Genomic DNA, 14,448 nt, shown 5'->3' on the forward strand with positions numbered 1-14,448 from the left:
AACCCTACATGGCAGCCACACTACTTAATCCACCCATACCCCCACAGCCTTCTCTCTCCTCTGTCCTTCTCTTTCTTTTTCTGCCATGGATGTTGGCTTCGCTCCTCACCGGAATAGGGCTCGCCGGCCAACCGCCGCCGTCGAGCTCGCGTGGAGGCTCCCCGCTAAACACGACCCTTTTTTTTCCGTCCATGCCGGAGGTCGCCGCAGCCGAAACGGAGCACATTGAGCCAGGCCGCGCCACCGCCCGCCTGAGCCAGGCCGCCAGGAAGCTCCGCCGGGCGCGCGAGCACCTGCACGCCGGGCGCGTCGCGGTAGCTCTCAAATGGCCAGCAGCGGCGGCTCGTCGGAGGCGGAGCTCTGCGGAGCTTCAAGACCCTGGTCGTGGCGCGCCAGGACCAGGCGGCGGCGGTCTACGAGGTGCGCCTCAACCGCCCGGCCCAGCGCAACGCGCTCAGCCCGGAGGCCTTCGCGGACATCCCGCGCACCAAGGCCTTCCTCGACCGCCTCCCCGCCGCGCGCGCCGTCGTGCTCTCGGCCGCCGGCCCGCACTTCTGCGCGGGCATCGAGGTCGGCGAGCCCGGAACCCACTCGCCGCGCCCCCGGCACCGACCCCGTCGCCGCCGCCGACGAGCTCCGCCGCGTCATCCTCGACATGCGGGCCGCGCTCACCGCCGTCGAGCTCTGCCGGAAGCCCATCATCGCCGCCGTGCACGGCGCTGCGTCGGCGGCGGCGTCGACCTCGTCCGGGCCGCGGCGCCTGTGGAGCGGGGACGGAGGCCGTCGGGCCGGGGCGGGGACAGAGGCCGGCCCCTGGAGAGGAGGAGCGGGGACGAGCGGGCGGGGCCGGAGCTGGCCTCGTCGGCACGGGCGGGGGCGGGCACGGCCACGGGCGGGGACGGAGGCCGCCGGGCCGGGGCTCGACGGGGACGGCCGGAGCTCACCTGGTTCTTGGACGAACTAGTAGTATGAATAGGAAAGAAGAATAGAAATTTGGGTCTGACACTGCGTTGGGGAACAAAAAAAAACAACGGACATCCTCCTCTATCCGCGTCTTCGGAGCCCGACGTAAACAACCAAAATCGAACGACCCAACAGGTCCGTTTGGGTCGCCCGGTTGGAGATGCCCTAAGGTTCCCTTTTTTTTGCCGCCGGTCTGTTCCGTCTCCACTGGTCTTAGAGCTGTAGAGGTGTAGCGAACCATGGCATCTCGCTTGTGTGAGGTTTCCCGTTTTATTTTAGCTCGATTTTCGGTGTTTTCTTTTGGAAGATGAGAGGTGGCAGAATAATGTCCTCTCCACCCTATCCTCGCTATGGTGGTGCGGCTAGTGCCGACGAAGGGCTTGTGAAGTTCTGTGTTCGACGGATCTCCTGGGATCCAGTTCATCTTCGTGTTCGTCAGTGTGGTTACATGTTTGGCTATTCCGATCAACAGTTCTCATCATTGGTGAAAGTTGCTGCTCTACTGTGTTGGTCCTTTGGACCCTTAGCATGACGATTTTCCGTCCGTCTACTATGACAAGCTCTACTTACTTCAACAAGTTTCACCCGGCTCTAGTGATGGAGGGGTGAGGGCGGCGACGCGCCTTCGGCTCGCTTCACTGCTCGTAGTCTTTGCTAGGAGGTCCAATGACATATTTATAATTTTTATTACCTTTTGGCATCTTTTGTACTATTGTTGTTGATGATTAATAGATCAGTGGTTCTTTTCGCAAAAAAACATGAGATTTGCTGGAAACCTCGGGACTCTTACTTTTAGGCTAATCTGATGGTGACAAAAACACTACTTATTTCGCTCTGTTAAAATTTTTAATTAGAAAACTTGGAAATTAGGTTCTGCAATGATAATTGGTTGAGAACCACAATACTTCAAGATCAATATCCGGCTCTATATAATAGTGTACCGTCGCAACGGTCCTGGGTCCGCACCAGATATGATATTCACACAAGATTTAATTGGCCCCGAGTCTTGCATCATGGAATGCTCTTCTAAATAGATTGGCAATAGTCCAACTATCGCAAGATGTTGATAACTACACGAGATTAGTAAATTCTCCATAAACTCCATGTATAGAACATTGCTCCAGCTAGAGATGCTATTTAAAAATAGTAAAAAATGGAAAATAATGATACTGCTAAATATTTAAAAAAATTGTCTGATACTTTCCTAGAGGAGTAATCCTCTCCAAAGACAACCCTGTAAAACGCAATTGGCATGGATATACAAACTGCCTATTTTTTATTATTATGGCGAGACAATTAAATAATTATTCTTTCAGTGCAAATTTACCCGTTCTATATGGCTAGTCATCCAAATGACTTCTACCATGTATTGACCATGTAGTGTTCCTAATTTATTTGGCAACTAGGCACATAGTATTGATAATAGACTTAGATTTGTATTAATATGAGAGCCCTTGCCGTTACTTGGTTTGATAAGATTTTTTAATGATAAGAAACTTTTTCTAATTAAGGTTATCTATCGGTGTACCCATTTGCCCTTTTATGGTCATCCTTAAAAAGTGTGGATAATCAAGACCTATTTACGGAGGTGTCTTCAAGGTTAGATACGACAACGGATGTTTTTATTCAACATGAATGGCAGGGTGGTCTAATTGGTAGACGGTTTACAGTTTCTTGACGATTACTTGTATTTCGCCTTTCTAATTTTGTCACTTAGTTACTTTTCGTAGGTTTATTGCGGCGGTGTCCATCTTAGTTATGTAGCTGCCGATGTAATGGTGATTTTTTTTTTAAACAAATTGCCTTTTATCAAAAAAAAAACATCAGATTTCCCACAAAAGCTTTCCACACTACCATTTCAGATGGGACTTCAAACTTGGCTTCATTTCTTGGGCTTTTAGCGGTTTAGCTGGACTTGTCGGGCCAGTTCCAAGTGAGTGGAAAATGAAACCTTGGAAAGCACATTCAGACTGGGCAGTGATCATGATTAGTGAAAGGTGACAGAAGTTACATCGAGAACAATGGCGTGAAGAAAATCTAATGCAGAATTAATCCTTATAATCTAACAGATGAAAGTGGTCTAAGAGGCTAATCAAAACACACTAATAATACAAGTGCAGCTACACAATGTTCAATAAGATCGACAGGTACTAACTTCACATAGCTACAGCGAATGCAGTTAGACTCTTCAGCTGCCTGACGACAGAAAACCTAGCGGGATTTTTGAAAACCTAGTTGGATTGCAGATACATCTTGTACAGGTCAGAAGGAGCTGTGCTGGCCTTTCCGCCCCTGTGGCAGGAAGAGGCTTCGTGGAATGTTTCGTCTGTCTGTCCGGGACGGTTCCACGCTCCGGAGGCTCTCATCTGTCCGGGACGGTTTCAGGCTCCAGAGGCGGTGAGCTTCAGATCTTCAGATGGAGTACTCGACGCGTCGACAGGTGCCGATTGAGCAACAGGGGAAGCCCAGCTCTGATCTGCATTGTACGCTGAAGTTACAACGTTCATTCTGGGGGCGGCAGCAGAGCTGTTCTGCCCTTGCTCACTGCTGAGTGTATCCGTGCTGGAGAGTGGAATGGCCACAGGTACTGACTGCGTAAATGTCGGTGCGGCAGCCACCTTCGCCTTCTTTTGCTTCGGCTCCATCTGATAGCTTGGCAGGAAGCTTCCGACGACAATCTGGCGATCAGATCAAATGATATTCAGTTACGTTTGGCATGAGATACATATACAACTACGAGGCTTTTAGTCGCAAACAAATGTAAAATGATTGCCCAATGTGTAAACCGAATAATATACTTTATCTATTTTCACAAAATGTTAGTACAATTATAGCTAGATGTTCTGAGAGAATCGTTGGATTTTAGTTTAATAGACAAAACAAACTCATAAGCATTCAGATTCTTATGAAAGTAAAATAGCAGCACCTGAACAGGACTTGCTGCCACCAGAAGGCCGGCAACTCCTCCTCCGACAACACGACCATCTGGGCTGGCAAGAGAAACACTCATCCCACCTGACCGACTTCGTGGTCCACTAGTTTCATTTGGCATAAAGGAACCAGACAAGGACAGCAACTCAAAGCGTCCCTATAAACAAAAACAGGAAATCAAAAGACCAGTCAGAATCCTCTGTCAAATAGTCTTTTCACAAGTATGTGAAATAATATCATAATGATAATATGTACTCCCTCCATTCCATAATTCTTGCCGTGGTTTTAGTTCAAATTTTGAACTGAAAACACGACCAGAATTATGGGACGGAGGGAGTTCTATTATGATTGAGTGACTAAACCTCGTAAGTTAATGTGCCGCCAGAAGAGTCCGGTTGACGAAGTGTAACATTTGATATCACGCCATTAGCAGAGAGAATACATATAGCCCGTGGCCCTTGTTGAGAAAATGAAATGACCTTCATTGTCACATCCTAAATAACCATTAACAAGTATCAATACCACTAATTATTTTGGTCCTCATGGAGAAATGTAACTGTATTTGTCATAGCTACATCTGGCTAGCTGTAAGAATAGCAGTGATAAAACAGTAGAAGCAAGTAACCAGAACTGAGAGATACAAGTCTGACTGCAAAAACACGATTGACGGATAACACTAGACTATCAGATATTCAGATGTACTGTATTGACAAACTAGTCTCACAATCTGAGAAAGCTCTCTGAGATCCAAAATATTTGTTTTCAGATAAGGTGAAAACATGTCTAGCTGGCTGGAATACCGTTGGCCAAAATGAACAAAATCAAATGTAAACTACCAGGCAATTAAGTATTCAAAGAAAGAATTGAAATCATACCTCACCAGGAGCAACAGTTAGAATATGAGGAGTGAAGTTCCCGCCAGCAGAACACGCCACCATGTCACCTGCAAACACATACTGTGGTTAACAATCTGACACCAGAATATTACAAAACAAATAAAAGAGAGCACAACCTAAGATCACCAGTTAGCTTGAAACAGAGTTATCCATTCAAACATAAGCAGCCCCAAATCATTCAACTAAGAAGCCTAGTAATTTATGCTTAGGCATGCACGTCATCCTTCTATCCGTCACCATCACAGCTTCAGCACTACAAAGACATGTATGGCTAGAAGTACAGAGGGATGAGGAGCACATCCATCCTAACTGGGAGGACCTTGGCATGATCCACATGTCTACCTATTTGGTACCGAGAATCTGAAACTACCTTGTACCCACTAGCAGCAGCACCATGTCGCCAGTGCTACCCCCACAACGGCAGAGCCCCACCACACAACAAGAACAGCAGCGGCAAGAGGCCTCGAGGATTCAGTGAGGATATGATGCCTCCATCTGGAGCCCACCTGATCCCCGAGCTTCGAATCTTGGAGGGCACTAACCAGCTTGAGATCCCTGATGAGCATGCAACTGATCGTGGATAGAGGGGACGAGAGGAGACAGAAAATATTCGGATAAGAGAGGGACAGACAACGGACGCTGTCATGACAATGAACGAGCTAGCGAGTGACGCCGCAGACCAACCACTACTTATGCCATTGGCCTGTCTGCAGCCGGCATCCAATCTCCAGCCTCGTAATTTCTGAGACCTAAATACAGGGGGGAAATAAAACACAACCCCCAGTTTTGATTTTTCATAGATAGAAGAGCATGCGGTAAAAGATTAAATTTGTTCTGGAATTTTTGCAAATCATTTGGGGGAGTAGATGTGAGCAAGAATACCAACCAATGGAGCCGAAGTGAAAACCGAACTGTTGCTGAGGCTGATGCGACTGATGCGGCTGGTGCTGCTGCAGATGGTGCTGGTACGGCTTGGACGCCGCGGCGGCGAAATCAAGTGGCCGGCCCCTCCCGCGCTTCATGGCGGCGCCAACCGCCGACGCCGGCGTGTACTGACCCGCCGCAACGGAGGCCGCCATCGGCACCGACGCGGAGATCGGCGTGGCGTTCAGCGGACGGATCAGGCTCCCGTCTGGGCCGTACTTCCTCGGCCTCCCCCTCTTCTTGCCCACCTTCATCACAGGCCTCGCGGCCGGAAACCCTCCTCCTCCCGCCGCCACCACCGCCGTCGTCATATAACCCGGCGGCACCAACAAATCAGCCGAGCTAATCTTCTCCACCGCCGACGGTGCAGGTGCAGCTGCAGCTGCCGTAGGCGCCACAGATTCCGGTGACTGGAAGCTCGCCGTAGCCTCCGGCACCGCCGCCGCCGAAACAGGCGCGGCCGCAGCCGCAGCCGGAGACGGAGTCGGCGAGCCCGCTTCCCCCGACTTGGTCTCCATGCACGCGGCACTCGACGCACAACAACCTCCTACTAGAGCTTCCGTCACGAGCTCCCGCCATCAGAGCTCGCACGCACTAACCCCATCTGGCACCGCCGCCGCCTCCCTCCTTAAAACACCACCCCCAATAATTCCCTAAAAAAAAATTCAAAACACCGCGAAAAAACCAACAAAAATCTACAAATTCCAGGAACAAAAACAAGAAAATATTTCCACTCTGCCGCAGCCGGGAGGCGAGAGGAGGAAGAAACTGGGAGCGAGCGAGCTTGCAAAACAAAAGGGAGGAGCGAAGCCAAGACGAACGAAATAAAAAGGCAAAACTAAAGCAAAAAAGGGGAGAGAGCGTGAAACAAAACCAATAAAAAATGAAACTAAACTAAATTATCGGCGAGTATTAAATTAGTGCCGCGTCCTGCGTAAAGAAATCGGACGCGCCATTGTCGCTGTACGCGCAGGACGAGTTTTTAATGCGGAATTCGAAAAATGCCATCCGCCAGGGGTAGAACGGGGAGAGGAAAATGATTTCCTTTTATTACTTAATTGATTTTAATAGCGGGATTGGGGGAGTTATGAGCAGTGGTGACGAGACTGGGCGTGGTTTTTGGAGTGATTTACGGTTGTGCCACTGTGGGTTGGTCATCGGCGGCTGGCTTGTCGTTGCATGCGAGCGCTTTGTTTCCTGGCGAGTCAAAGGGGACAGAGTGTACAGTGGAGTGAGAGGGGAAGCTGAACTGTCCGTTGGAAGCTGCTTGGCTGTGTTTTTCAACGGCTAGTCTTGTGTGAAATGAAGAAGCACACGCTCGTTTTCTTTTCTTATTCCGTCGGGAATGCACTGCATTCGGTCAGCGGCGTCGAAAATTTAGACAAATTCATGTCCGCATTTCAAAGGATAACTAACTTAAGTAAAAGCAAAAAATAGATAATAATCCAAATTTAGTGCAACAAAGATAGTTCAAAACCGGCCATGCCGGCATACACAAAGTTCAAAATAACGTGGACACAAATGATAGCGCGACCGAGTGAATCATACATCTCGATCAAGGATCATCTTCTTCTAGGGAATGCACACTTATGTTTAGTTTGGTTTTCCCTCCAAGTACTATCATGTGGAAAAAAAACTAGTCTGGTCTTCGAAGAGCACATCCAAAAATTGTCATATGTTGTGCTTTCTTGGATTCATAATAAGTGTCAGGGCTTTAGTTCAAATTTAATCAAGTTTGGCCGAGACTTATTATGTAGCGGATGGGGAAGAATATTAACCGGTTTTGCTAACTCTCAGCTAGATGGAGATTAAGTTAGTGCTCAGTCAAGTCCTACATCGTCTGATTGCATTGCGATTCATGTACACATGAGTTGCAAATTCGATTGCAACTGAGTTTTTTTTAGTTATAAGTTGCAACTTGGTTGCAACTGAATTTTTTCAGCTGCAAGTGAAAATGCAACTAAGAAAATTGCTCTAAACCATTAGATTTGCTTTGGAATTCATTTTTTTTGAAACCCAAGACTGTGAGGCAAAGAGCCCCACATCAATTTATTACTCCAAATTAAACAAAGTTATATACAAAAGAAGAAAGAACAAAAAAGAAAGAGAAAGGCTCTAAGGCACGGACCTACTCCAAGAGAGCAACCTATCTTTATGCTTTACTTTGATCCTATATTGCATCAAAGAAATAAAATGAATTAGCAACATTAGCAACCTATCCTTATATACAAAAGGAATTCATTTTATTGCAACATGGGTTGTAAGTGATATTTGATAACGCCATCTGATTGAGAACTAAGTTAATTCCGATTCAACTCAAAATTATCAACATCAAATATTAACCGAGTTATTATTTTCGTATGTTCACGTTTCTTGTATGCTAAGGTATGGCATACACAGTTGTTTGAATACCTATATCTAATAATAAAAGCAAAACATCTTCTTGTTCGGATGTTCTTTATTGCCCTATTTATCAATTGAATTTACAACAATTACCACCACTTTAGTGTAACATCCCGAATTTTAAAACAAAGAGAAAAGGAATTTCCCTATTTCCAAAATTTAGAGCTAACAATTTTTTTTATTTTTTTTCCATGTGTTGCATAATATGGAGGCATGATTGTATGACTTTGCCATGCCTTGTGATTTGAATTGCTGGACATCATCTCTAAACCCTAACCATGATCATTTGAGATCAAAAAGGGAAGAAAATAAGAAAATAATAAAATTGCAAAACCCTCACATATGTGGGTATATGGCCAAGTTGCAAATTTTGAGCCTAAGCCCTACTCCTTTGTTTGCAATGATGAAACACAATCCTAAAATCAAATAATACATAAGAACACAACACCACACCTTTTGGGTTCAAAGAAAGTCAAAGAAAAAGAAATGAGAAAAATCCAAATCAACACATACATGTGCTTATGGCCATTTTTGTCAAATCACAACCTAGGCCAATTTGGCTTGTGCCATTGGTTGTAGAATGTTATTAAACACTTAAGAACACTTTTTGAATCAAAGAAACTCAAATCAAATAAAATTTGAAATCAAAATGAGCTCACATAAGATAATGGTCAAATCTGCAATTTTAATCATGACACCTACTTTGAGCCTCTGTATTAAGAGATTTTGAAACTAAACCACCTCAACTTTTTGCGCCTCATCCAAGACCACATCAAGGTGAACAACTTTGGTAAAGCACACCCCTGCAAATTCTTGCTAAATTTCAAATTATGATCAAGCCCATTGGCAACATTGAAACAAATTCTAGATTGTGCCAAATTTGAAATCTCACAAACCAACTCAACTTTGCACACCACCACCACCATTGTGTGCCAATAAATATATGAATCAACTCCACCAAATTTCATTTCAAAATTTGAAAATTTTCTTCTTGCGGCCATTTGGTCGAGCACCTAGCACTTCGCTGCCAACTCTGGACACCCTATTAACCAGCAGACCATGGCCTAAACCATCAAGCTTTGATCATCAAATGTACTCCCCTGTACCTCTTGCACCCTGCCAAGCACCATAGACAAGGTTTGGAGCAGGACATCGTCACCATTTTGACCAAACCCAACCATGTCGTGGCATGCCACCACCTCACCATGCCATTCCTCTCTCTGGTCAAATCCAACGTGCCAAACCATGTCAGTGCACTCCCTCTCACTCTCCTACGCAGGCTAGACAACTTGCTCGACGAAATGGAGCACGCCACGAGGCGGCACGAGGATGCCCAGTGACGCACCGTGCACGCCAGAGTGCGCACGGACACGCACCGGAGCGTGCCAGAGCGCGACGCTCCCCACTGCCTCTGGCCATCCCGTGCTCTCTCCGCTCGCCACCAGCTCCGCCACGCCACCAGCTACGCCATAGACAGGCTCACCTGCCCGCGGGAACCCTGTACACGACGATGCCATCGACGACGTCCGCCGGTACCCGTGACAGAGACGAAGGTCGCCTGCGCTCGTCACTGCCTCTTTTTTCCCGCAATCAAGCGCAGCATGGCCGCTGTGACGTCGCCAACACGCTCGCGTCATCGCCAGTCCCTTTGCGCCCCTGTAGCGACATCTCCATGGACGACTTCTCCGCAGCACCACGGCCTCGCCTCGCCGCTATAAAAGGAGCCACTCCCCTCTCGATTTCTTCACACCGCAAGCTTCCTCTCATCTCACTCATTCTCCTCGTCCACTCGCCGCTCCACATTAGCCACCAGAGCCGCCCAATTGCATCACCGGAGTCCGTGAGCTGCCGCAGAAGCTCGCCGGAGATTGACGCCATCCCGGAGACGCCGCTGGTACCAGACGAACCGCCGTTAACGACAACGTCCCTGCGCACCTCGCCGACGACCGCCGAAGCACCGGTGAGCTTGCCGATGATGACCCACAAGTATAGGGGGTGTATCGTAGTACTTTCGATAAATAAGAGTGTCGAACCCAACGAGGAGCAGAAGGTGTTGACAAGCATTTTCGATGAAGGATTCACTGTAAATGCTCACAGACAAGTTTTCAGGGGGTTTTGATATAGCAGATAAATAAAGTAGAAGTAAGTAAAATGCGAGAGTAATAATTGCAGCGAGTGGCCCAATCCTTTTTAGCACAAAGGACAAGCCGGTTTGTTTACTTATGATGACCAAACATTCTTGAGGACACACGGGAATTTAGTCTAGTGCTTTCGCTTCATATAGTTGATTAATCTTCATTGTTTTGATAAGTGTTGTGTGGGTGAACCTATGCTAATGCACCGTCTTTCCTAGGACTAATACATACTTGTGATTAAACCCCTTGCAAGCATCCGCAAATACAAGAAAATAATTAAGATAAATCTAACCACAGCCTTAAACTCTGAGATCCTGCTATCCCTCATGCATCGATATACCAACGGGGGTTCAGGTTGCTGTTACTCCGGCAACTCCATAATTGGCAAACGAATACAAGATGCATTCCCCTAGGCTCATAAAGGTGAAGTATCATGTAGTCGACGTTCACATGACACCACTAGAAGAATAACACCACAACTTAAATATCAAACCATTAAATATTACTCAACATAGTTCACTACTAATATTTAGACTTCACCCATGTCCTCAAGAACTAAACGAACTACTCACAAGACATCATATGGAACATGATCAGAGGTGATATGATGATGAATAACAATCTGAACATAAACCTTGGTTCAATGGTTTCACTCAATAGCATCAATAACAAGGAGTAATCAACACCGGGAGAGTTTCCCCTATGAAATAATCAAGATTCAACCCTAGATGTTACAGCGGAGATGAGGTGCAGCGGTGGAGATGATGGTGTCGGCGGTGGAGATGATGATGATGATGATCCCAATGAAGTCCAGCTCGATGACGGTGACGATGGCGACGATTTCCCCCTCCGGGAGGGAATTTCCCCGGCAGATTTCAGCCTGGCGGAGAGCTATTTTCTCTCTGGTGTTTTTCCGCCCCGCAGAGGCGGCTGTGTCTCTCCTCGATGTTCCCCTGCACCTTAGGGTTTTCTGGAGATGAAGTACGTGAAAGGGAGATGGCCGAGGGGGGTCGTGGGCCACCTCCCCACATGGCGGCGCGCTAGGCCTGGTGGCCGCGCCGGCCTATGGGGGGGGGCATGGTGGCCCTCCTCGGCCTCCCCTTCTGGCTGGCTCCGTCATTTGGAAAAATAGGAGCTTCGGTATATTTTCCGTCAATTGTTGATCTTCAGAAATATTGTATCCTGACTGTGCTTTTTCCAGCAGAATCCTGACTCCGGTGAGTAATTCTGCAATAATCATGAAACATGCAAAATAGGTGAAATAACATAAGTATCATCTCTAAATATGAAATATATCAATGAATAATAGTAAATTATGATATAAAATAGTGATGCAAAATGAACGTATCAACTCCCCCAAGCTTAGACCTCGCTTGTCCCCAAGCGAAACTGAACTCAGTAAACAAGACCACATGTTTATGGAGTGAAGAGTCGATAAATGAAATACGGACAAGAAGCATCACATTTATTAACTCACACAAGACATTCTAGTAAACAACTTCCTCATATAACTCAACTTGAGACAAGTAAAGGGAAATCACAAATAAAGGTACATAGGAAATCATAATTGGTGATGGCAAACTTCGTTCTTGGTCAAAGAACAATTAACAGATTGTACTTATTTTTCGAGCATAGATAACCTTCAAGGTCATATTCATTCAGATAAAATTTGTACTAAACAAGGAAGAATGAAAGACATGATTAAATAGATCACAATATAAATGGTTGGATCACAACAACTCAATTACTTGCTTGAGATAGAGGGAAATAGGTTTATTGGATAAGCCCGTTGCCATCTCTTTTTGCAAAATTATTGGATAAGCGGATGTATATGCCACTAGTCCATTGGTGAAAGTCCGCCCAACAAGATTGAAAGATAAAACACCACATACTTCCTCATGAGCTATGAAACATTGACACAAGTAAGAGATATTAACTTTTGAATTGTTTTAAAGGTAGCACATGAAGTATTTACTTGGAGTGGCGCAAAATACCACATAATAGGTAGTTATGGTGGACACAAATGGCAGGGGTTTGGTTTAAAGCTTTGGATGCACGAGAAGCATTCCCTCTCAGTACAGGTCTTTGGCTAGCAAGGTTGGTTAGCAAGCATAAGAGTTGAGGGAAACAAACAAATATACATGTGATAGAAACAATCATGCATCTTCTTTGTAAGCACAAACAATTTTAACTTCAGAATACTAAACTCATTAGCTAACAAGAAAGATAGATAATGAAATAATATATCTACATGTACTTCCCTCTTTTCTACTTAAGCCTCAAAGTACTGTTGCTGTTGACCAATGCTAAGTTTGCCAAAACCAAATAGATTTACTTGATGCTACCAAAGTGATGCCAATACTAACAACAAGATCAATCATATAACAGAAATTGCAAACTAAAATAAGGTGTGCAAAATGTAAATGATAAAACTTCTCATTAATATTCCATAACGATAACTGATACGTCTCCAACGTATCTATAATTTCTTATGTTCCATGCTAGTTATATGACAATACTTACATGATTTGTTCACACTTTATATCATTTTGATGCATTTTCCGGCACTAACCTATTAACAAGATGCCGAAGCGCCAGTTCCTGTTTTCTGCTATTTTTGGTTTCAGAAATCTTACACAGGAAATATTCTCGGAATTGGACGAAACAAAAGGCCACGTTCTTATTTTTCCAGGGGCTTCACGGAGTCCGAAGGAGAGACGAAGGGGGCCACGAGGAGCCCACACCCTAGGGGGGCGCGGGCCACCCCTTGGCCGCGCCGCCAGGTGGGGACCCCACCTCGGGACTCCACCGACATCGCCCCTTCGCCTATATATTCTCTCCGTCGCGAAAACCCTAAAAGACCCAATGATATTCCACGAAGAGTTCCGTAGCCGCCGCCATCGCGAAGACAAGTTTCGGGGGACAGAAGTCTCTGTTCCGGCACGCTGCCGGGACGGGGAATTGCCCCCGGAGTCATCTACATCGACACCACCGCCATCTTCATCGCCGTTGCTGTCTCCCATGATGAGGAGGGAGTAGTTCTCCCCCGAGGCTGAGGGCTCTACCGGTAGCTATGTGGTTCATCTCTCTCTCCCACAGTGGCGGAGGACAAACAAAAAATTTGGTATGGCAAACTGATGAACAATAAATAAAAAAAGGTGTCAATCTTTGACTTATAAACTATAATTCCTGGCTCAATCAGGGACCTGGCCAAATTAAGCTATGGCAAACGCCACAGCTTGCCAGAATGGCTCCTCCGCCACTGCTCTCCCATGGTGTGATCTTTATGTGATCATGAGCTTTGTATCACTATTAATCTATGTGCTACTCTAGTGATGTTATTAAAGTATTCTATTCCTCCTCCATGATGTAAAGTTGACAGTGTGTGCATCATGTAGTACTTGGCGTAGGTTATGATTGTAATCTCTTGTAGATTATGAAGTTAACTATTACTATGATAGTATTGATGTGATCTATTCCCCCTTTCATAGCTATTGGTGACAGTGTGTATGCTATGTTAGTACTCGGTCTAAATTGCAACGGTCTATTATGCACTCTAGAGGTTACTTTAATATGAACTCCGGACGTTGTGGAGCTTGTTTACTCCGGCTTGAGGTGTGCTCTTGTAGCCCTACACAATGAATGGTGTTTGTTATCCAACGAGAGAGTGTTTGAGAGTAGCACAAGTGAAGAGAAGTTATTTATTTATGTGATCACTATTGAGAGTGTCCACTAGTGAAAGTATGATCCCTAGGCCTTGTTTCTAAGCATTGAAACACCGTTTCCATCAAGTTCTGCTACATGTTCGCTTGCTGCCATTTTTATTTCAGATTGCAATTGCTACTTATAATCATCCATATTACTTGTATTTCACTATCTCTTCGCCGAACTAGTGCACCTATACATCTGACAAGTGCATTAGGTGTGTTGGGGACACAAGAGACTTCTTGTATCTTAATTGCAGGATTGCTTGAGAGGAATATCTCTGACCTGTACCTCCCTGAGTTCGATAAACCTTGGGTAATTCACTTAAGGGAAACTTGTTGCTGTTCTACAAACCTCTGCTCTTGGAGGCCCAACACTGTCTACAGGAATAGAAGCGTGCGTAGACATCAAGATATTTTCTGGCACCATTGCCGGGGAGGTAAGGTAAAAGGTATTCACATCCTCCGACTACTAAGCTATTTCCTAGCACT

The 14,448-nt window shown here is 45.8% G+C and overlaps 1 protein-coding gene across 1 annotated transcript; it reads right to left on the reverse strand.

Moving 5' to 3' along the window:
* Nucleotides 1-2,934: 2,934 nt before the first annotated feature.
* LOC127314328 (AT-hook motif nuclear-localized protein 7) lies at nucleotides 2,935-6,724 on the reverse strand. Its single transcript, XM_051344784.2, has 5 exons — nucleotides 5,677-6,724; nucleotides 4,770-4,837; nucleotides 4,257-4,388; nucleotides 3,890-4,051; nucleotides 2,935-3,641 (listed from the first exon to the last, which is right to left on the reverse strand). Exons 1-5 carry the CDS (start codon nucleotides 6,230-6,232, stop codon nucleotides 3,345-3,347), a joined length of 1,215 nt encoding a protein of 404 aa, XP_051200744.1. The 5' UTR covers nucleotides 6,233-6,724; the 3' UTR covers nucleotides 2,935-3,344.
* Between the last annotated feature and the right edge of the window lie 7,724 nt (nucleotides 6,725-14,448).

The sequence above is a fragment of the Lolium perenne genome, chromosome 7 (assembly GCF_019359855.2).
Source record: "Lolium perenne isolate Kyuss_39 chromosome 7, Kyuss_2.0, whole genome shotgun sequence".
Taxonomy (NCBI): Eukaryota; Viridiplantae; Streptophyta; class Magnoliopsida; order Poales; family Poaceae; genus Lolium; species Lolium perenne.

Excerpts from the sequence above, each read along its gene's own strand:
- LOC127314328 (XM_051344784.2), bottom strand. The coding sequence starts at position 6,232 with ATGGAGACCAAGTCGGGGGAAGCGGGCTCGCCGACTCCGTCTCCGGCT. Across the intron at positions 4,052-4,256 it reads GCGGCACATTAACTTACGAG|GGACGCTTTGAGTTGCTGTC; the intron begins GTTTAGTCACTC and ends TTTTGTTTATAG. Across the intron at positions 3,642-3,889 it reads TGGCAGCAAGTCCTGTTCAG|ATTGTCGTCGGAAGCTTCCT; the intron begins GTGCTGCTATTT and ends TCTGATCGCCAG.